Genomic DNA, 22391 nt, shown 5'->3' with positions numbered 1-22391 from the left:
GAGGCTATACAGGTAGAAGACTTGACCGTGTGCTTATTATTCGCAATACGGTAGCACATTGATGTGTCCCTAAGAATGAGCTCAAAAAACAGAACCAACCACCTCTCCTTCAAAGATTCAATCTTGCTCTATCCCGATCCCAGTCCTCTGCCGCAGTAACCCCCTCTGCTAATTGAGCATCTTCGCCTCCCACAGGGGAATCGCACTCGGGGCAGCGACTCGTCTGCCTGGCTGCCCCACAGTCCCCAATGGTAAATGGATGCCCGTTGCGACAGTAGTACCAATGTCCGGTTCCACTGAATTCTTGACCCATCGCCGAAATCACTGCCATGCGTTCCTCGTTGGTGATAATTGTGTACATTGTGCCCCCGCGCAACATCTTTTCGACGCTGTGGACTTCATCTGCCAATCCTCGCGTCTGGCTTGGGTGTGCATCGCAAAGACCTCTAGCTTTCTGAATGGCAGCCTGGCCATGCTGCAAGATAGTATCCCTCTTCTCTGGGGTCAGGCAATGTGCTCGTTCGAGGGCATAGAGCTGTGCTAGGAAAATATAACCCTCTGCCTGTTGTAGAAGGCGTCGGTGAGTGACTGCTTGCTGGATGAGTGTCTGGCAATCATCCTTGATCGTCTGTAGATCAAGCTCGAATCGAGGTGTTACCTCGCTTGGCCGTCCTCTGGAAACGAGGCTCAAAAGGTCAACGAGCAAAGCAATGTCCAACCGGATCAAGAGGGCGGTGCCCTGGAGGAAGCCTTTGGTCTGGAGCACATCATCGACATGATCAGGGTTGATTTTGATTTTTCGGCGTTGTCGAGCATTTTCAATCATTCTCCGAACTCTTTCAAAGGGCTGCTCCTCTGGTTTCACACAGCGCCGATAGTAATCGATTCGCTTTCGCAGGTCAAGGATTGAATCCCATCGACCTGGATTTGTGCTCTGAATGACTTCCGCCATGTTCTGGACCTGCTGATTTCGTGGGCCAGATATTTCAATTACTGGTGGCCACGGATATTTCCTTTGACCTTCGGCTGCATGTAATTCACGAACAAGCTGGGGGAGTTCCTGTGCAAGAGGGACATATTCCTGATTGAGTAGGATGATCAATTTTTTCGTCGACTCATCAAGGATAGCTCGGCGAACCAACCGGCCATATCGCGCAATGTCCCTTAGTGGGCCACGACAGGTGGCGCATTTTTTGACGTCTTGGATAGAGAATGGGGCCAATGATACCCAGACAGCGATGGGCTTGCCACTAGCATCAACCTCGTAGTAGCTAGTCATGTCCATTTGCGCATCCATGCTTTCAATTGTCAAGAAATGCCCACATTTGGGGAATACGCATGGGTTTGGGTCCAAGCTAATCTCTCTGTATGTTTGACCCAGGATGAAATCGACTTGATGATTTTTGATGTCCTCATTGCCGCAGGTTTGGCAGAAGGAGAACGAAGGACATTTTTCTCCACATACTGACGGGCATTGATGTCCACAATCCAGCTTCTTCTCGCATCGCTTGGAACATGGAACATGGTCACAGGGGGCCGCACACGGCATTGAGCAGACACTGTGAGGGCATGTTGAAAGGCATTTTTCTTCTGCACAAGGTGTACACGGCTCATAGCATTTTCGTGGGCATTTTGAATGGCCGCATTGCACTTCACAGGGCGCTTTGCATGGAGGACATGGCCTCTCGCCGTGACAGGGAATGCTGCAGGCATGGGCGCATGTAGAGTGATTCCGGCCACACCGTTGCTCGCAATCTCCATGGTTGGCTGAGACGCTCTCAGGTCCTCTAGTGATGCAACGATAACACATCTTCTTGCACAAGTGTCCACAAGGCAGGGGCCTGCGACATTGTGCTAGACATCGATAGTCTTTCGGTCTCACGCCGATGTGGCATGGCAGTGAGACGATGTGATTGCAGTCCGGGATCGTCTTTTCCACACGCACCTGACAACGAATTTTTGAGACATCTTGAGCCTGCCAACAAGGAAGATTCGGCATTAAATGGCCACATGGGAGTGCTCTGCCTTTTTGATATACGTTGACCATGCACCTTTCCGGGCAAGGATCCCCGCAACGCTTAGGGCATGGGTGGTTGCAGCTACTAAACGGTCGAGGGCAACGCTCTAGGCAAAAGACAGTATTGTGAAGAAGATCCGAATGACATTTTTGAGCGCAGGCATGTCCACAGCCCAGCCGGCTGACACAGCGCAGGTTGCAACCTCCTTCGGGAGAAAACTTTGGGAAATCTTCTGTCGTCGAGACCGCGATGGTTGTATCTGGATGGCGAGGGCATTGCAGCTCCAGGGACTTTCCGATATTCTGGTCTTGTTTCAAAATATTTACGACTTGAGCCCACATCGGAACATGGATTGAGGTCTCCGAGTTGCCGATGATGTACATGCCGTGTTGTGCTCGCGACAACAGAACATTGATTCGATTAGGAGTGCGTAGGAAGCCGCATTGGTTTTTTGTGTTGCTTCGGACCAAGGATATCACAACAACCTTAGCCTCTTCGCCTTGGAAATTGTCTACGGTGGCCACGCGAAGAGTCTGTGACAAGGCTGCTTTGATCGTGGGATTTTCCTTGGCCTCATAATCCGTATAACCAGCCTGCTTGAGATCCTCCCGATCACGATCCCCCAATACAATAGCAAAGAGCTCATCAAGCCTTTTCCGTAATCGGTGGAGTTGTCCTAGGTACGGAGTCAACACTGCAATGTCCCCGTGTTTGTATGCACCTTGTTGGATAAGATGATTGACCAGCGAAACGGTCATATCAACCTCATAGCTATTCCAGTGAGATGTTGACATGGCATCGGCATCAGATCCTCCCTCTCGCTGTCGGTGATCCAACCAGAATAATCTTTTCCGCATTCCTGCAACCTCCGGATATTCCGAAACAGATGGAGCATCCCTCAACTTTGGATACTGTGTTTCACGGATCAGCCGAGCGATAGATGGATGCATTCGCCGCTGTGTTTCCAGTGTGCTGAAAGGGGCTCCACAATCCATAGGGCTTTTGTTTGAGCTCACCAGTCTTTCAAACAAGGAGATATCGAGTGAGTATTGTGCGCCACCCCGAACATTCTCGCTAGAAAGGTCGTAATTTTGGACCTGAGGGCGAAGCTGTTGCTGATCGCCGATGAGAATTGCGTGTTCAACGGAAGGTAAAAACGCGGTAAGAAGATGTGATTCTAGAACTTCACCAGCCTCTTCACACAGCATGAATTTGCACGGAAGTCTTCGAAACATATCCAGTCTGCGGGCAAGTCCTGCTGTAGTGGCGCCAATGACATCTGCTTGAGCCAGGCAGCGAAGGTGCATCTCATCCTGGACACTATCATACCCCTGTTTGGCAGCCTTGTGCGATGAAACGATTTGCTTGACTTTTTCATCTACTTCTGCACGGTAATCACGACACCAGTGGTTGTAAAGATGCTGTCGTTCTTTTCGGGACATCTCGAAGACATTGATATCATTGAGTTGTTCCACAGGTCGTGGACGAGCACTGTCTTTAGTTGCTGGATCAAGCCAGGAAGTGATAGCGGCCTGGGGGCTTCCTGTTTTTACGCCCAAGAAGCCATCTTCTTGGACCAGTGAAAATAGCTGATCGTGGTGATGAGGATTTGTCCGCTGGATATAGGACTTGAGACGAGCAATGGGGACTTCCTTCTTCAATTCAAGGGCACGGAAGTCATCCTCGCACAACGAGAGTCTCTCAGCTGTGCTCCATCTTTCCTTTTTCTCCATCTTTGTTCTTGCTGTATCTTTCGCAACAGTATGTAGGTTGAATCTTTCTAATCTCTCCGACTTGGACTGGGATCCAATACGAACAATTTGCGATGTCACATTGTTGTCCAGCAATGCCTCAAGAAGCTGATCAAGAGCATGGTTGGTGTATGTGACACACAATATGGGTCCCAATCTTGAGATCGTCGCATCTTTGTTTGCCAGTAAGACTTTAACAAGAGCCACACCAGTATAACTCTTGCCGGTACCAGGTGGTCCTTGGATTAAACCGAGCTTTCGCTTAAGACAACTGATTAATGCATGGGCCTGTGCGCCATCCAGTGTTGAATGATCCTGTACGTATTTCACGTTAGATGGTTGGCCAACGCGGACGTAGAAACTAATATCGTCTTTCATGATGCAGCGGAGATCAAATGCAAAGCCAGGCTGCAAAGCATACGATGGAGGAGCCATGTCAGATGAGTTAGTATTATCGAAGGCCCACGGGACAAGCAGCTCTGAGAAAGGCAGGTTTTGGGCTATCTTCATGGATTGAAGTGCTTGGAGTGCTGGTTCAAAAGCCGGAAGAATGACTCCTGGAAACTCAACCAGAGACATAGTGGGCTTCTTGGGACTAAACAGGTCCAGGACCACTTGGGTGTTGGTATATCGAGAATCGACCAGCGTCAACGTAACAGAGCCTCTCGTGGAGCTCTTCCACAGCGTTTTTGGCTCAGCTCGGCTCTGTGAGGGTACGTGATCATGTGGGAGAATGTTATCCTTTCTGCGCCTGGGTGACATGTCACGATGTGTCACGGTGCAAAACAATACCACATCCTTTTGAATGATCAGGCATACAAGTGCGCCTGGTTGTAGACGTTTTGAACTCTGCCACCACATCTCTCGGGCCATGGGTGTGTAGTGTGTCACTGCTGCAGGCTGAGGGAAGTCGACTTCAAAGTAAAGACCTGAAAGCCAATTGAACTCAAGATTGACCACGACTGACTTGGGGTATACGAACTTGCGCAACTGTGATTGCTGGGCACGCGGACTCAGCTCGTGGTGGATTGCATCTCGAAGTTGACCAACAGTGTCTTCTCGCAGCAACCGAAAGTTTCGATCTAGCAATCCGTCGATACCATTGAGATGCCATTGTACTGGGTTATTGACGGGCAAGTACTCCGCTCGAAGACTGGAGATTTCTTCAAAGCTAGGCATGATCTTAATCTGGCAGATGTCGCCAAAGTCATTATTGTGTCTTCCCCCAGGAGTCTCGCGGTTGGCAATGAAAGCGACTTTGGTTTCTTTGTTGACTTTCTTCTCTGGCGTACCCGTCGGAAGCAATTTTCCAGTCTCCATGCGCTGATGAATACGGTCAAGATATAGCCGAGATTGATAAAGTCTACCGCTCATGCCATTCTTCTTGTTCATCGAGGTGAAGACGGTTTCAAATTTCTGTGCCACGGCTTGCAGACTGTCTTGGATAGGAGCCGTAGAATTGAGGTCCGCGATGCGAGAGAACGTGTGTAAAGATGCCTCTAGTAACATGGCACTGCCTTCATTGGTGGTGTCGATTTCAAGAACGCCACAGATGAAATTGAGCCATCGCGCTGCTCTGGACCCGTCGATTCCGAACAAGACATTGTAGATTGTTCCCACTGCCTGCTCCAGTACAAGCGAGGATACAACCTCGGGACTCGAAATTGTCTCTAGAAATGGTAACACCTGGGTCTTGATGATTAGATCTCTCGTTGCGGCATCCATGTCTTCGAAATTCTCCTGGACAAGGTCTAAGACTAGTCGCAAGCCATCCTCATTCGCGAATGTCCGGATGACTTCTTGTCGTATGCTGGCATCGGACTCAATTAGTTGCCTCGCTTTCTGGAATATAGTCGTTTTTCTCCCAGAGGAGGGACGGATGGCTGCCGTCCGTAGAGGAATGCTGCCCTGCCATGCTCGAAGCGCCTTTTCTGCATTTGGCAAGCCATGAGCTCGTCGGGGTAGGGGCTCAGGGCGTTGGATCTGGCGGTTTGGGATTGTTGAACCGCGGTTTTGGCCATTGCTCACATGAGCAAATTTGCAGTTTTTCCATTGGCAATTGCCTCTGGCGAAGTCACGGCACAGTCTTTTACAGATCAAATTGATTAGCATGTTCCACAAATGGTTTAAAATATCCTCCGAATCTATTCAGATATCTCTCAAATCGATTGCCATATCTTGCAAGGGTAAGAGAGGTTTGAACATACCTTTGGGAGTCCATGATGTGGTATCATTTCCTGATCAAGTGCTTGGTGGAGATAAGATGCTTAAGATGAAGAACTTGAGCTGGGTGATATTAGGAGGTGTGATCTTTGAAGATCAAGGTGATTCAAAGCAATGCAACGTGCTACCTTCAAGGGTTGTTTCCTGTGAATTATGCAAGCCCTAAAGCATATGAAGGCAGAACATGATGGAGAGCAAGAATACAAAGGGGAAGGAAAGAAAGAGAGACCATCTCTTAAGGCCGTCAGGTGCCCAGATATACAGTCTCCAATTTACATATTTCTGCTATGGCATCTGGATATAATATGTAAGCTTCTTTTGTTGCCAACCCTTAGGCATGTTTGGCAAATGTTTTTTTGTTTTTGACTGCCTATGTGAATGGATTATGTTCTATTGAGTTCTAGGAGGAACAGGGAGAAGGTATGCAGTTCACTTTACTTTCTATTCAAGTGGATAACCCTCTGCTTTTTACCTGACTAGTTAGGTGAACCATATTTGGATTACGAAACAGTCAGCCTCGATTCCGAGGTCTGGGACAGGTGCTACGAACACTCTGAGCTATTATATATAAAAGCCATCTGGGATGATGATCGTATGAGGAGATGCTTATGACCGCATAGTAAAACAAGAGACATAATATTGTCGATGACTAACTGCTCCTATTTAATGGAACCCGAACGTATCAATTCCCCAAGTCCCATCAAGGAATCTGAGACGTCAATGATTATATACAAGAGAAACAACCTGGCAAGGAAAAGGCCATGGTGAAGCATGGGTTGCGATGCAGTTCGGCATGCTTGTTTCAAGGAATATGGCAAAAGGCAACCGCAGACAGGTGTGTAGAGCCTGTGAGCACCAAACTTCTCTGCCAGACCCCTCCAAGAGCAAACTGGTTAACGAATTTGTTGTTTATCTTTTTGGACAAATATTGCCCCAATCGCTTTTGGTGAACCAGTCAAGAAACGCCATGGATATCAAAGTACAGAAATATGATTGTCGAGGTGACACTGGCTGGTCACCTACTCTGTTCGGACATGGAAGTCCACATTACGCTCGCGCATCAGCTCCTTGCGCTCCAAATCCTTGGCTGTAATGAATCAGTTAGTGGTGTGTCGAGTAAAAGGACTGGCTAGGGGGTTGCATACCTTCATCGTAGACCAAGAACTCGTGCAGACCACGGCCAGAAGGCACCATGGGAAGAACGGGCACCTTGCGGTCAGTGATGACCTCCAGGAGGGCAGGGCCCTCTTGGTCGATCAGCCACTGCAGCTTCTCCTCGAGTTCGGAGGGCTTGAAGCAGCGGTCGGCGGCGACGCGCATAGCCTTGGCAAGGGGAACGAAGTCGGGGTTCTGCTGGTGAGTGTGGGCGTAACGATCCTCGTAGAACAGGTTTTGCCTGGAACGAAAAAGGTAAGTCAAATATACTGGAAAAATCGGATAGACGACAGCTTACCATTGAGTGACCATACCCTGTTCCTCGTTGTTAATTAGGAGGACCTTGACACCAATGTTGAACTGAGCAGCGGTGGAAAGCTCAGTAAGAGTCATGTTGAAAGAAGCGTCACCATCGATGTCGATGACGAGACAGTCCGGACGGGCCACTTTGGCTCCAAGAGCGGCGGGAAGACCGAAGCCCATAGTACCGAGACCACCGGAAGTGATCATGGTACGAGGGTGACGCCAGCGGAAGTGCTGGGCGGTCCACATCTGGTGCTGTCCGACACCAGTGGTGATGATGGTCTTTTCCTTCCGGTTGGCGCAGAGATCGCTAAGCTTCTCGATAACAGCTTGGGGCTTAATGGGACCGTCCGCAGTCTGGCGGTCGTAGAGAGACAGGGGGAAGCGCTGCTTCCAGTCGTTGATCTGCTCGAACCACTCAGGACGCTCAGGAACAGCCTTGACATGGGGCAAAAGAAGACGGAGATTGTCGGCACAGTCGCCCTCGACAGCTTCGTTGGCCTGGACAACCTTGTTGATGTTCTTGGGCATGATCTCGAAGTGCACGATACCACCGCGGCCTTCAGTAGCGGCAAGCTTGGCCTGGGGCGCAAATTTGGGGATGCTGAGAGTGACACGGTCATCGAAACGGGCACCGACTGCAATGATCAGATCGGCCTCCTGCATAGCCATGTTGGCATAAGCAGATCCGTGCATACCCAGCATGTGGAGAGCCTTAGGATCTAACTCGTCAAATCCACCAAGACCCTGCAGGGTGGTGGTGACCGGGATGCATGCCTTATCGGCAAATTCCTTGAGGATCTCGGGGCCATCGGGGCGAGCAAGGAGGCCCTGTCCGACGTAGAGGATAGGCTTCTTGGCAATGTTGACGAGATTAGCAACACGGTTGATGGTGCTCTCAAGCTTCTTCTGGCTCATTTCGCGAGCTACAACGGTAGCTGCGCTAGGAAGCGAAGGAATGGTGCTGTGCATGGGAATAGGGTTGCGGAGAATGCCAGCAGTGACATCCTTGGGCAGGTCAACCAGGACGGGGCCCGGACGACCGCTTGTGGCGATCTCGAAAGCTTCCTGGATGCGGCGAGGCAGCTCACCGACGGACTTAACCATGACGTTCCACTTTGTGCAGGCACGTGAAATACCAATCACATCGGCTTCCTGGAAGGAATCTGTTCCAATTGCGCTGGTAGGAACCTGACCACAGAAAACAACCATCGGGGTACCATCAGACATAGCATCCTGCATGGGAGTGATAACATTGGTGGCACCAGGGCCAGAAGTAACGAGAACGACACCGGGCTTGCCAGAGGCACGGGCATAACCCTCCGCCATGTGACCGGCACCCTGTTCATGCTTGGGGAGGAGGAATTCGAAGTGCTTGGAGTTGTAGATAGCATCGAAAACGGGGAGAATGGCACCGCCGGGGTAACCGACTACATGTCACATATTAGAATCGGCCAATTGTGCAAAATCAAGCATGAAATACTCACAGACGTGCTTCACACCCTGGCGAAGCATCATCTCGTGGAAGATCTCGCCACCACTCATTCCAACCATTCTTTGTACCAGCTAGTCAGTCTCTGTGTGTCCGAGCCGCCATCAGGGTTACATACGAGTCATCGAGCTCGGGGAGCTGGCGGTGTTGCAGGGGAGAGATCTCATTGCGATGGGGCTCCTGGTTGAATGCCGGGCTGGGCACGGGTCTGGACTCCCTGACGATTGAACAAATTAGAATCAGACTGCAATTACATTGTTATCACTGGGAGAACAAGACTAACGGATTTGATGCTGTAGCTGTGCTCTGAGTACGCTTCTGGACAGAGGAGCGGTGGGGCGAAGCGGCCGAAGCCACAAATGAGGTCGAAAAAGGTCGACGTCCGGCAAGCTGCCTCTGGATGTGGAATGTGCGCAGGGCACTTTTTGAGGGTCTTAAAGGCATCATTGTGTATGAGACCAAGCCAGAAAGACTGAGGGGAGAGTGGTTTAAAAAAGAAAAAAAAAAGAGTACCAATTGACCGCTGAAGATTGCCGTGACTCTTCTCTGGGGATTCCGAGAAAACGCCTTAAACCCAAATGGTCCGACCGCTCTGAGTCAAGAAATTCGGGACTTCTCATTGGCTCGGCGCTCCTCTGCGCCCTCCGACCTCGGCGGCTGCTGGTCACATGACTTGGAGGTTTTCGTTCCCGTGTGACCTCGGCAACAATATCCACCTACTGTGTACCAAGTACTGTCACCTCCTAAATCAATAGAACAATCACGTCCGTCAGCTACCGTCAGCTACCAGGCACTTGAAAATCACGCCAAATCAAACATTTGTCTACTCCGTACACAACTCACCGTAGTCCTGTTTTTAGATCTCCGACATTTTTACTCAAGTGGGTCTAGATCGGCCTGGACATGTAGGTCCAAGCTTCTGTACACAAGGTCTAGTAAGGATCTCGGGATATTATGTCTGTTGTGCCTTTGATGCAATATCATTGATTCCTTACTTCGTAATGTGCGAATACCCCATTCTTGGTCTTTTGCTCGGCTATCCCCCTGGTCTTTCTCCTGGATCTCTTCAATCTCATTATATACTGTATAGCCAAGTCCTATTCTGGGGATAGAAAGTATTCTCGTGTACCTCTAGGGAACATCCGAAGCCAACGGAGCATAATACAAATATGTATATAAGATAGAAGGGTTTGGAAAAATGGAACGAGGAAAGGATAATTGATTTACGTACGGAGACCAAAAGAGGAAACTGGAGCTAGATTATATAGGGCTTACATAGATCGGATTGGAAACCTTATCAAATATTAACCCTACATTTCTCCCCACACGTTGATCCTCACTGTGCTAGCTACAAAGCTGAGGCTTGTCTGTATCGTATCTTTTAGCCCCCGGGCCAATCTAGCCTAGTCGACCCCCACATGTATGGGATACTATTGGCACAACCATTTACTAGTTGTGCGACCACCCTTTTATAACAGGCTATATATGTGTACTGCGAGCTGTGTAGGGATATTCTAACCACTTCTATACAGATACAGCACTTGTAGCAGGGGTGAGTCTTCTATTAATCCGTTTGAGTCTGGTGGCAAAATAACCCTAAAAACCATTTTGAGATCATTGGTCTATTTCCTGCCGTCAATCTGTATTTCATGATCAAAAGTCTGGCAGGGTTCTGTCGTAATGGAGAGCAAGACCGAAAGGCTAGACTTTCTTGTTGTCATTACCGGTGATGTCGGCTTTTTCTTTGGAAACCTTGCAAGAATCAAGACACCCAAAAGAATCTGTATGGGAAATGGCCCCCGACCTCAATCATGGTTTCACATATATCTCAACCCGCATCTACTGACTGCATGAGAATGGGGATCTGGCACCTTGGAATGGCGAATAGAATCATATTTTTTTCTAGAAGCTTTGATACAAGCTCCCTTCTGGCTTCTGGGGCTAGCAATGATAACAATTACGAGCCTTAAATGGAAGATACCCAAACCCAAGCAGCTTGTTTGAATATAGGTGGATTTTAGATGGAGGACATCTCTGACATACCTACCTCCTGATCAAAAGGAATAGACGATGGTTCTGGTCACAAATTTCAGTGAAATCAACTTGGCTCTATGGCTGTCTGGATCGGGACAAGTACAATCTCTTTGATGATAGATTGCTCTGAGATAATTGCCGATAACTAGCATTATTGCTGTATTTGGTAGATGTAATTTGCTAGCTGCCATTAGGGTTTCAAAAATACCGGCCTCATCTGGATGAAAGGAGACGGCCTTGGAACCATACGAGTTACAACTCTAAAAAACTAATCACAAATACAATTATTCCAAAATCCACGCCGAGCCTGCCCAGCAAACAAAAAAGAAGCCAGCAATTATTGATAGACAGGGGTATAAGAAAAGACATGCTTCGCGGTAATAATTCAAGTACGTGTGATTCTCAAAGACAAGGTTCATATTCATTCATCATCAACAAAGGAGTTGGCCAGATGGCCGAAGAATGGGACTTCGAAGTGGTCCAACGTATCAACTATAGATAGTGCAGTTAGTGTTAGATATCTTTTCTGCCACTGAATGGCTCGGCTGTATTGGGAGGTCCCATAAAAAAAACCTCGGAAGACTCACCATCTTGGTAAGCATGCATGCTGAGGAAGCCGATTAAAGCAATATCGATAATAAATAATGTCCAGGAGAGAAAGCTCGACCAGCAGAGCAGTAGATGAACGAACTATATTTGGCATGTAAGCGCATGCGATATCAGGAAAGATGGAATACTCACAAACATAGTAGCAAATAACATACTCGATTGCCAAGCATGAAACCTATTGAAAATAGTTAAAAGACTGTGCTTTTGATTAATTGTGGATTCATATAAAGCCCATCACATACCGCACATAGTCGCTCTTGTGTTCAGTTAGCAGGAGGAATACACCCCCTGCGGGAGGTAGAAGCAGATACGCCAGCGCTGCTTCGATATCCATACGAATGGGAAGACTCGTTTCAAAAGCCCCTAGGCTTACATGGCCACTCTCAATATCTCGCCCAGATCTCGTGTTGCCATGTCCCCCAGCAAAGTAACTGGGGGAGGGTAGATCGGCCGAGGCTCGCGGTGAGCGGAGGATTGGGGAAACCCTGTGGCCATCTGGGTGGGGAGGGGATAGGGCGCGCTCAATCTCCGGTGATTGATCTTGATACGGTGCGAAGTTCATTATGTTGTACCGGCAAAGGTGAAGAATGACGGAATGATCTTCGGAGACAGGGGAATAAGTTGGGGTAACTCCTTATCCTTATCAGATTGCGACGCGTGTAACTGCCCATGTTGGTGCCTCAGGCGACAACATTTGAATAGATCAAAGTAAGGGTATCATGTCATTCTGGTTCTTCAGTCAAAAATTTTATTGTACATAAACTATCCCAGTCCATCTAAATCCTTCCCCGGCCGCGAGAAATTCCACTCCCTCGGGCTATCCCGCTGGCTGGCCGTTGGGTTGTTGTCGTAGACCCCCGTGTCGCCGTGCGGGTTGTGCTGACACTGGGCGTTCTCCCTAAGCCAGTGCTTCGAACCGTACCCCGTGTAATTCCGCGGGTGGTTCCTCGAGTACCTCGAGTGACCTGCGCGCGCCGCTTTTCAATTTCCTCAGCTTTTCGCGCCGCAGCCTCTCTTTGCTGCTGAAGTGCCTGCTCGCGTCTTTGTGCGGCTTGCTGTCTCTGAATTGCTTGGTTTTCGATATCGATCACATCCTGAGTAGCACCTTGCCAGTTGGGGTTGAGGATCAATCGTTGATTATGTTCGGTTTGGGAGAGAATCCGAGTCCACGTGTTAAGGAGTGTCGAGGCCGATGTAACAGTCTGGGATACCGTCTATACACAGATGATTAGCAAAAGTATTGATCATGCATCATGGGAAGGACCATTTTACCTCCATGTTTCCTTTGGCAGAGTCCAAACTTCCCAGAAGTCCTTCTATGACTTCGTTAATATTCCGCACACCTTGTAATTCTGTCCGGAGCGCAGCCTCTCGGGCCGCCTGGTGATCTACGAGAGGATCCTCGCTATCATGAGAAGCTCGAGGTTCGGATACAACTCTCTCGTCGGTGGTTCTTGGATTGATCTTTTTGTGTGTCGCTCTTCTGGATGGGGAGTTCCAAATTTCCTCTGTGTCATCATCGGATAGCTGAAGCCTCTCCATTTCTTCTGCTGTGGTGCGGAATGCCATAGCGTTGAATTTGCGCAGAGTAGAGGTCAAAGTATGTACAAGCAATCTTGGTATACTGAACACCCAAATGGGCTTAGTCTGAAATGAATTGTATAAAGTGCTCGAAGGTCAATTGACAGCCAACCAGATCGACGATACAAGGCAATTGGAGTAGAAGGAAATCAACATTGACGCGGGGTTTTCAGCCACCGCAATTATCGGGCGGTGAGGATACCCGGTGGCTGGGCGATTATCGCCTTTCACAACAACCCTCGCCCTTCCTTCATCCCCAACTGATCGCTTTTTGCTCTCGCCTCGGACAATTGAATACCTGCATACTTACGTTTAATATATTTTTTTCTGGACTTTTTATATTTCCGAGTGCTTCACTCATTTTGGTTGAACGTCTCTTGAGTCGGACGTGTTTCGCCCTTGCCAACGTTCCTCCTCGATACTTGATCAAGATTGCGAAATCCAGGAAACCCCAGGAATAAACTGTGACTAGTATATTATTTACTCTCTTATTCAAAATCTCGCAAACCATCGGGCAATTTTTCAATCGGCATTCAAATCAATATGGCGTCAACACCACCGCCGCCATCACCAACTGAGCTTCGTGTACCCAGAGCGCCGCGACATGGAGCAAAGCACGACAACTACGAACCTTACCCTACACGTTACTCTGCTAGACTTGCAGGTCAACGAGCGTCAAGGAGTTCCCAAACCACGCCGCCTCCAAGTCTTTCAAACACATCTGCCAAAGCTGGAACATCTAAAAGAAACTTTTCGCCCTCTTCGCCTGGCACCGCCAAACCCTCGCCCAAAAAGCCTGCACGCTCTCACAGAACTGCTGCCTCCCGAATTTCCCCATTTGATTTGGAACACTCCCGTCCCCGCACTTCTTCACATCACACCTCCCAATCCTCAGCAGAACAGGCGTTGCCTACCCCAGCTAAAACTCCTTCAAAGAAGAAAATAACTAGTTCTGATTCTTCTACGTCACGTTCTCTGTTTCCTTCCACTTCCACCCCCAAGCGCAGAAAAATGGATACCCCCAAACATTCTACCGCAGACGCCCCCGCAATCTTCGTCGATGAGCCTCTAATAGGGCACACTATTCAAGCTGCGGAGCAGAAATTGGGTATCTCTATTCATGAGGACTCGCGTGATCGCATCCCTGTGGTTGGTCCACTTTCGACTGATTCATTCATTTCCAAGCCTGCAAGAGCTGTTGGACGACCTGCCACTCGCTCGACCACCAGCGTGACTGATGGAGCTTATTTTGTCCAGTAAGTCAAATCTCAGTCACCTATCGTACTAGTAATCTAACTTGTATATTAGCCGTGGGAAGAAAATATTCAAGCGCTTTGATGATATGGAAGATGAGGGCGAGGATGAAGATGACCTTGGTCTTTTCGCCAATCGCCCCGACCTGCTGGCTGAAAACCCTGATATTCTCAAGAGCGTGAAGCCTTTGAGACGTGGTGACATCAAACCTCGTCTATTATTCCCCACCGCCGTTCAGCCTACCACTGGCGATGAGGAGGATGTCACTGATGTCGAAGATCACGAAGATCACGGGGATCACGAGCCAATGTCTCCAACTGCGGCTCACGCAGATCATGCTCAGACTCCTTCCATCTTGTTTGATCCAGCTCCCTCCTTTGAGTCTGAGGACTCATCTATCGCTCCCCGTGCCCCTGTTGGACGTGCTGGTCTCCGCTTCACTCGATCTCCCGTGGGCGATGTGTCACCATTCCAACCCGCCTCTTTCTCCGAGGACCTTGGTTTCGGCAATTCCGCAGATGATCAGAGTCGGTCTCGAGGTCTTTCTACCAGCAGTGGCAGCAGCCTCTTGAAGTACTGGCCTCCTGTCAGTAGGAAGACCCGGGACAATGACGCCCGCACCGACCGTGTAAAGCGCCTTCGTGAGGCCCGCGGTAGCCCTACCCCACGCACTCGACAAGCCCTGCGCGCGGAAGCCTCTGGAGAGGGTTCGACTGCTGAGCCATCCACATCCGATTCCTAGTTCTCACTCAGACTCCATATTTCATCCACTCCTAACTTTGCATCATTCTAGCGACTTCCAACTCTTGACCTTTTTTTCGACCTTTTTTCTATTTCTACTTTTCTCCGGCCTTGCCACTGGGTGTGTCCCAATCTTTTGTTTCCTGCACCCATGTGCGCATCGCATCCCTTTCTATGCTTTGTTTCTCTTTTTCCCTAATGTCTTTCTTTTTCCCCAAGACGACCGTCTTGTAATTGCGCAGGTCGCTGGAGTTCCTCGTTTTCTTTCTTTTTTTATTGCATTTCTTCTTCCAATGGCATGCGTGGGTTTGGAAATTGCGAATACTCAGGATACCTCAGGAAACATACTCAGCTGGAATAGCGGCGTTTTCTCTTGTCTTTTTCTCTACGCTCTTGTTTCTTTCTTTTTGGTATCGGCGTGTTCTTTTCTTTTTTTCATCGCGGGAAGCGATTCATCGGTCCTCACGGGAGGAATCATGGTAAAGCGGAATAGCTCAATGGAAATTCATATTTAGGAAAGTCTTCTGTCTAGTTGGTTTTAAGTCGGCATAGAATCTCGTTTCTCTGTGTAGGCATTGGAACTAGCACGGCGTAGTCAAAACAAGCTTTCGGCAGTAGCCGGGCTAGGCCACGATACAAATCCGCCATTAGTACCTAGACGTAGACTAAGAAAAGAAAAGGCTCATATGCCCTATGATGTAGGTACAAGTACATTAATGGTCACATTGATTCATAACAAGGATTGTATGTAACTCTTACTCGACAAGTTCAACAAAAAGGAAATCCGCCCAATGCAACCGGGGATATGCTTTGTATTCATTATCGTTATGGGTATCAAAGGGGACTCGAGGATTGAAGTGGTGACAGGATTGGTCAAATGAACTCCAGCTCATCATCGTCGTCATCATCCAAGAGTACCTGTCTCCGACTGGGTGTGGTCTCAGCTGGCGCACCCAGGCTCTCCCGACCAGCCTCCCTGATACCCCTTGAAGTGATGAACCGCGTCTTCTTGACCCCGCTGCCGTGGGGCTTGCCATGGGCACGCTTCATTGGGCTTAAACGGACGTTCTTTGCTTTGCCAAAGGTGGCCATATCCATGCCGTTAGTTGCGGTGGGGCTCTTGGGCAAGGGCGTTCCTGGTGCTTTTTCTTTGTTTGGACTCTCGTTGCTGGTTCTTGTGCGAAGGTACTCGGCGCCCACACCACCAACACGACCAGAAACAAGTTTTTGGGTGATGTCACGCTCTCGTTGTTGGGTCGCAAGACGCCTGCGCATTCGTTCCTCCTTGCTGTCCATACCACGACCCATCATACCTGAGGCGATGAATGGATCGTCATGTGCGTCAATCAAGCTTGCCGCTGAGCCTCCCATGGGGTTGTAGGACGAATGGCCACCGCCGCGGTTCCTGGAGGGCGCAACATAGTAGAGCGATTGGGATCCCATGTCATACTGCGGACCATCGTATTTCGTGCCTTGCTTCTGAGCACCTCCTCGCTTCGCTCCTGCCCCAAACAGCCCTGTGCGCGAGCCGGATTTACCACCAGGACCAAACATACCGGTGTCAGCATTGACTCCCGAGCGTTGGCCCTGAGTGCGTCGGATCTGGATATCAACGTGGAAGTCACAAAACTCTGTCTTTCGACCATCTATCCAGGATTGGCAGGTCTTCCCGTCTTTTCTCACAGCCTTACAGAACCCAATATCCCGTGCCTTGCCAACTTCGAGGACCTTGTCATCTGATGAGGACAGAGACAGGCTGAATCTGTTTGTGTCCAGCTTGTGTTTTGGGGGAGGCATGATTGTGGGGTTCAAAATTGCGACGAGAGTTCCTTCCGAGATTTTATAATAGCGGGGGAAAGCAGTGTCAAAAAGGAAGAGATCAATGGTCCATTTCAGATCCGTTAGGGTAATGGCCATGTATCTGTTCGTGTTATTAAGCCCATCATCATAAGGATCCTGTTCTTTAACCGACGCGTTCCCGGTAGCTTTCTTGTCTCTGGGGTCGGACTTGGACGCAACGATGCCAAATACCACAAAGTCCCCTTCAATATCCTCTGGGAGCTCGAATGCGGGTGCCCTGACGGTTTTGAGTAGATCAGGAATGCGCAGAACTTTCTTGTCTGCGAGTGTGCGGCTCAAGAAAGAATGCGGAAGAACCCGGCTTGATAGATGCAGTGACGAGTAGGATTCGAATTTTGATGAATCCGGTGGCTTCACCAAATCATCTGTTTGCCCTAGTTTTTGGGAGGAACTTGGTTCTCCCTCTGCCGTATGCGTTCGTCTATGTAGATGAGATGGTCTCTCGTTCTGAGCACTGCCCTCAACTCGCCGGACGTTGGGGGTTGTATTACTGCGCTGTAGACCGGATGGGCGGGATTGTCCCATAGATCGAAGAATATCCTCACGGCTGAAGCTTTCGACGGACCGCTCTCGCGATGGCGGTGGGGGGGAATGATTTGTATCAAAAGCTGCAGCCTTGAAGGCCTCCAACTCCGACTTATCGACTTGAAAAGCCGAACTGCGGTTAGCTTGGACCCTTTCTGCTCTCTCCAGCCGAGACTTCTCTGCCGCCCTGCCTTCCGCCATTCTCTCGCTGAAACTTTTTATTCGATTGATCCCTCCCACCGATGAAGGAGAAGTCTGGGGCCGGGAGCCGAATATGTCATTCGAGCGCGGTGTAGCACCGTCTCGAAATCCCATATGACTACTTGGTCGAGGGCCTGGCTTTGAGCTTGGCGGTCGTCTCAAGGATACATCACTGGCTTTCCAGCCCTTATCTATGCCCATGACATATCTCCGAGGCGAAATTGGGTCGGGGATGGCAACTTCTCGCCTGGTAGGTGATGCCGGAACCTGGATTCCATCACTGCTCGTTCTTTGCCTCGCTCCATTGGGGATTCTTGGTGTTGCTCCACGGTCTTCTGTCCGTAGAGCGCTGATTGCGGAATTTGGTCGCACATCTTCGTCGTCGAGGTTCGAACTAGACCTTCCGCGATTCTTTTGCTGTAGTTTCTTCAATTTCAGGCGCGCTTTGATCTCGGCTAGCTGAAGCTGTAGGGTTTCTTCGTCCTCCTCTTCCCCGTCATCTTCATCCACAATTTGACTAGCCTTCGATCGGAGATTGGGGGTGGTACTTGAGCGCTTCAGTGGGGATGTCAGATTCTCTCGGGTGCGTTGCATGTCTTGGTACTTTCGTCGTCCAGCCGGCGAACTCAACAGAGCCGCGCGGGGCGATTGGGGCGGCCACGCAGGTTCAACCACTTTAGCGGAGAATAGTTAGTCGGAAATTAGCACAAGCGATTGGAGAGACCATACTGGCGATAAATGAGAGTGTTCAGGCGTAACCAGAGAATATACCATGGAGCGTCATCTGCGGCCCACACCCTTTACCCGTGCGCAATGTACAGTGTGCAGAATGCGGGATGTAGAAAGTAGAAAGTCGGAGTGTGAAAGCGATCAACAATAGAAACGAGAAACAGGGATACAATAAACAAGGGCTGAAACTTCGCTAATGCAGGAAAAGTGACGGATCGCGCACAGGGCCTGGCTCGGGAAGGCGCGTTGGGCGCGTCGCCCATTTTAGCCCCTTCCGTTTCCCAAACTTCACTCTCCCATACACCATGAAGACTCGATCAGCCCCAGTGTCAAAGGCAAAGCCTGAAGATGAGACTCAGGCTAAAACACTCGTTGCTGCAGAGAAACCAAGCAAAACGTTCATCCTTCCGTCCTCGACGAGCGACAATGCGCGACTCCTCTCCCTGCCAGATCCCCAGTCGGGAAAGTTAACGCGCTATTTCTTCTGCCCGAATCGCGGTATATACGAATTTACAGTTGTTGCACCCCCGGCGCATCTGGCGCGAAGTATCCTGTTCGCCCCTCACCCGCGCAAAAGCCCGAACTCATCGGAAGAAGAGAAAGAGGAGACCGAGCCCCCTGTGCAGGCCTCAATCACGAAGAAAGCAGAGTTCCTAGTGGCAACCCCAATTGATGCGATGTTTTTCATGGTTCCATTGTTAGCGCCTTCTCTGAAATCAGGCCGTTCTCTTTTTCAGCCATTTGACGACATAATCGACTCTCAAGACGATATGCCCAAGCATCTACGCCAAGTACTTTATGACGTTGAATTCCGGAGCTCCCTCCTAGCACGAGCGGAAGCTATCAGTGAAGTGGTCGAGGCTGGGGATGAAAAGATGTTCCGGTTCAATGAGACGAAGCTGGTTCAAGAGTTAGTCACAAAGGCAGAACGCATGGCGGATCGTGGTCTTCCTGCGAGTCTGGAAGAACGCTTTGTTCGTCAGGAACTAGCCACACCCTTGATGTCAGTCAAACGAGAAGATGTTGCGACTAGCCAGGAGCCATCAAGTGAGAACCAGGAATCGGTCTCGAAATCCGAGGAGAGGCAGGATTCACCCTCGACTGTGGGTACAACTGCGACACCATCTGTTACGACACCTGCAGGGGAATCGACGCCCGTGCCAGAGCCACCGAGCGAAGAGTCGACAGTCCCAAACCATATTACTCGGCTCCTCCGAATTTCCACTGCACTGTCCTTCATGAAGGAATCATATCTACCCCCTGCCATGGCCGCCAGACTAGATGAAATCCTCGCTTCTGCAGAAAGCCCGATTGATTTTAAGCCGCTGCAAGACCATCTCAAGATGATCGCGGACCTTCGTGCTCAAGCGCTTGCATCACGCGACATGTCGAACTTCAGTCGGAAACGAGCCCTTGATGACGAGGAACAGGATACACGGGAGGAGAAGAAGCGCCGCAAGGAGGAGGAGGAGAAAAAGTCCAAGGCTGCGGAGTCCCAAGCAGTGAAGAAGCTGAAGAAGGTCAACACGAGCGGCATGCAGAAAATGAGCTCTTTCTTCGCGAAGGCTGCACCCAAGAAAACTTGAAACAATTTGGGACACTGAACTTTAACATTGCCATATGTTATGTGGGTAATTTATTACCTGGCTGAGGAGGAACCCAAGCAGCAGGTTCCATAGTCGAATCTGTCTAGAGGCCAGAGCCTCCTTCCCAGATGGAGCCACCAATGGCACTGCCAGTGCAAGTGAACTCGACTTGAGAGGCTCACCTCGTTCCACAATCCCAACGAATCTACGCGATTTCTTGGAAGGCACATATCAGTGGCCCTCGAAAGACGCCGATGCTTAAGAGATCCGGGGTATCTTTCTCCAATCCAGCGCATCTTTGTGCAGCTACGATGTATACTATTTGTTAGATGACCCATGAAAGATGAATTTAAATTTATATTTTGGATTTCACTATAATCAATAGCCTCATTGAAGTGGGTTTTCCTTCAACTTGCTATGCAATATTCAAAGAGGGATCTGGTCAATAGCAGCCCCCGTAACCCTATATCCAAACACGTTAGTCATCATCCAGTGTAAACCAGCGGTTCAAAAGGGGAAAGAGAACATACAAGAACGACCCGTTGGACGGCTTGCTAATAACCATAGCCTGCTCCAACTTCTCCTTACTGATATCCGGGAACTTCTTAAGATAATATTCATCCCTCAGCGCAGTGGTAACAGCCTCCACCTTACCCTGAGGCAACATGTGAACAGTGCAACCACCCCACCCGGCACCAGTCAACCGACTACCCCAAGTACCCGCGCGACGCGCAATAGCACAGATCTCATCGACTTCCGGCGCACTGCAATCATACGCCGTAGCACATGATTCCTGCGACTCATTAAGCAACTGACCAAGATAGTGAATGCGCTTCTGGTCCAGCTGGGTAGCCTTGCTAAGACAAGCCTTGAAATCGAGCACACGGCGTGCCTCCTTGAAGCAGTGTAGCGCGCGCTGTCGGAGCAGGAATCGCTCTGCTTGTACGGGGAATGCGGAAAGGAAGGTCGATTCGAGCTCGGCTACGCTGATGCCCAGTAGCTGTGCCATCTCCTCGCGGGTGTATCCCTCTTCTTGTGTGAACAGATCCATTGTCGCTTGGATCACGGAGTCGATTTGGTACTCTAGTGGGTCTTGGATACGGCCTTCTTTGGTCATTAGTTCGTTGTGGAAGTTGCGCAGGCTGTAGCCGAGAGAGCTGTTGTCCTTGGGTAGTGTCACGCCGTGGTGCTTAGCGAGGATCACGGCGGCGAGGGTGCATTCTGCTACGCGCAGGTTGTAGTGGCGCGGAGCGGTGTCGGCTTTGTTGGAGGTGACGAAGCTTTGGGCCATCAGGAAGGTGATTTCGTCGGAGGATGTGGGGATTGGGACGTGATGAGCTTGGAATTTAGGGAAGAATTGGGTGTAGAGCAAGTAGCCGCGCTTGGAGAAGATGGATGCTGCTTGATCCATGCTATTGTCACGCAATGAGGTTAGCCTTTTGTTGGCTTCTCGTTGTCTTCTGAGAGACGGATAACTCACCCGCCGGAATAAACGCCGACAGCCCGCTCCGAGACAACAGCCAGATCTAACAGATCCTGCTTGGAGACTTCGTGGTCGTTGGCCTTCATAACGGCCAGGGCACTGGCGCACACAAAGGCCGCACTGCTGGAGATACCACCACCGGGTGGCACATTGCCGTCGACCAAGATTTGCATGCTGGCAGGAACGAAAGAGCCATCGGGCCTTTCCTTGCGCAGGAACTTGATGGCGCCTGAAAGGCCGGCGCGGAAGTAGTTCACCCACTCGTGTTTCTTGGGGTCGATCTCGACGTCCTTGCCGTGGGGCACGCTGAACTCACGTGTGGGGAACTTCTCTGGTGAGACATTGGCGATCGTGATGGTGGTGCCCTCCGCGCTGGCGGGGACTACCTTGACAGCCATGATCACATCGACGCTGACAGCGGTCGGTAGGACATCGTACAGTGAGTAGTCGATGTGCTCGCCGATGATGTTCACGCGGCCGGGACTGCGCGCCACGAAGTCTGGACGGTGGTTATAGGTCTTGTTGAACTGAGTGATGAGATTAGACCATCGCTGCTGGTGCTCCGGTGCAACGGAAGTCAACGAGGCATCGTCTGTTGCATAGACTTCCGCGATGGACTCTGTTTGCGGCACGAGCTCTTGTTGGGGTGACATGGCGGGGTAGAGGGTTTGAGGGAAGAAAAGGAATTGAGGGGAGAAAAGAGGAAAGGAAGATCAACTAAAAGAGAGTATGGAATTTTCCCAAGTGACATATGTTTCAATACCCCCGGGTAAATAGACTGGGGTTAGGACGTTTTTTGCCTGTTCAGGAATTCCGGTGACTGGCGAGCTGCTTTGCGGGGAGGTG

At 50.0% G+C, this 22391-nt stretch overlaps 8 protein-coding genes across 8 annotated transcripts; 2 read left to right on the top strand and 6 right to left on the bottom strand.

Annotated features, from left to right (window-relative positions):
* Window positions 1-109: 109 nt before the first annotated feature.
* Window positions 110-1761, bottom strand: N7500_008141 (Zinc finger CCCH-type; the record flags this gene model as incomplete). Its single annotated transcript, XM_056679285.1, has 2 exons — window positions 110-1298; window positions 1466-1761. 2 exons carry the CDS (start codon window positions 1759-1761, stop codon window positions 110-112), a joined length of 1485 nt encoding a protein of 494 aa, XP_056529657.1.
* Window positions 1762-2124: 363 nt separating this feature from the next.
* Window positions 2125-5990, bottom strand: N7500_008140 (uncharacterized protein; the record flags this gene model as incomplete). Its single annotated transcript, XM_056679284.1, has 3 exons — window positions 2125-2299; window positions 2358-5855; window positions 5977-5990. The coding sequence occupies 3 exons, from the start codon at window positions 5988-5990 to the stop codon at window positions 2125-2127; spliced, it is 3687 nt and encodes a 1228-aa protein (XP_056529656.1).
* Window positions 5991-7011: 1021 nt separating this feature from the next.
* N7500_008139 (acetolactate synthase catalytic subunit) lies at window positions 7012-9389 on the bottom strand (the record flags this gene model as incomplete). Its single annotated transcript, XM_056679283.1, has 6 exons — window positions 7012-7079; window positions 7138-7388; window positions 7446-8880; window positions 8938-9005; window positions 9061-9159; window positions 9226-9389. 6 exons carry the CDS (start codon window positions 9387-9389, stop codon window positions 7012-7014), a joined length of 2085 nt encoding a protein of 694 aa, XP_056529655.1.
* Window positions 9390-11397: 2008 nt separating this feature from the next.
* N7500_008138 (uncharacterized protein) lies at window positions 11398-13154 on the bottom strand (the record flags this gene model as incomplete). The annotated part of the gene is made up of 6 exons (XM_056679282.1): window positions 11398-11468; window positions 11564-11666; window positions 11718-11760; window positions 11828-12218; window positions 12508-12799; window positions 12858-13154. The coding sequence occupies 6 exons, from the start codon at window positions 13152-13154 to the stop codon at window positions 11398-11400; spliced, it is 1197 nt and encodes a 398-aa protein (XP_056529654.1).
* A 555-nt stretch (window positions 13155-13709) lies between these two features.
* N7500_008137 (uncharacterized protein) lies at window positions 13710-15162 on the top strand (the record flags this gene model as incomplete). Its single annotated transcript, XM_056679281.1, has 2 exons — window positions 13710-14422; window positions 14475-15162. The coding sequence occupies 2 exons, from the start codon at window positions 13710-13712 to the stop codon at window positions 15160-15162; spliced, it is 1401 nt and encodes a 466-aa protein (XP_056529653.1).
* Window positions 15163-16034: 872 nt separating this feature from the next.
* N7500_008136 (Mcm10/DnaG-type zinc finger protein) lies at window positions 16035-18341 on the bottom strand (the record flags this gene model as incomplete). Its single annotated transcript, XM_056679280.1, has 1 exon — window positions 16035-18341. One exon carries the CDS (start codon window positions 18339-18341, stop codon window positions 16035-16037), a length of 2307 nt encoding a protein of 768 aa, XP_056529652.1.
* A 440-nt stretch (window positions 18342-18781) lies between these two features.
* N7500_008135 (uncharacterized protein) lies at window positions 18782-20062 on the top strand (the record flags this gene model as incomplete). The annotated part of the gene is made up of 1 exon (XM_056679279.1): window positions 18782-20062. The coding sequence occupies one exon, from the start codon at window positions 18782-18784 to the stop codon at window positions 20060-20062; it is 1281 nt and encodes a 426-aa protein (XP_056529651.1).
* Window positions 20063-20488: 426 nt separating this feature from the next.
* On the bottom strand, window positions 20489-22198 carry N7500_008134 (uncharacterized protein; the record flags this gene model as incomplete). Its single annotated transcript, XM_056679278.1, has 3 exons — window positions 20489-20525; window positions 20593-21474; window positions 21543-22198. 3 exons carry the CDS (start codon window positions 22196-22198, stop codon window positions 20489-20491), a joined length of 1575 nt encoding a protein of 524 aa, XP_056529650.1.
* Window positions 22199-22391: the final 193 nt, after the last annotated feature.

The sequence above is a fragment of the Penicillium coprophilum genome (assembly GCF_028826855.1).
Source record: "Penicillium coprophilum strain IBT 35676 chromosome Unknown utg000005l_segment0_segment0, whole genome shotgun sequence".
Lineage (NCBI taxonomy): Eukaryota > Fungi > Ascomycota > Eurotiomycetes > Eurotiales > Aspergillaceae > Penicillium > Penicillium coprophilum.
This window is presented reverse-complemented; position numbering and strand designations above follow the sequence as displayed.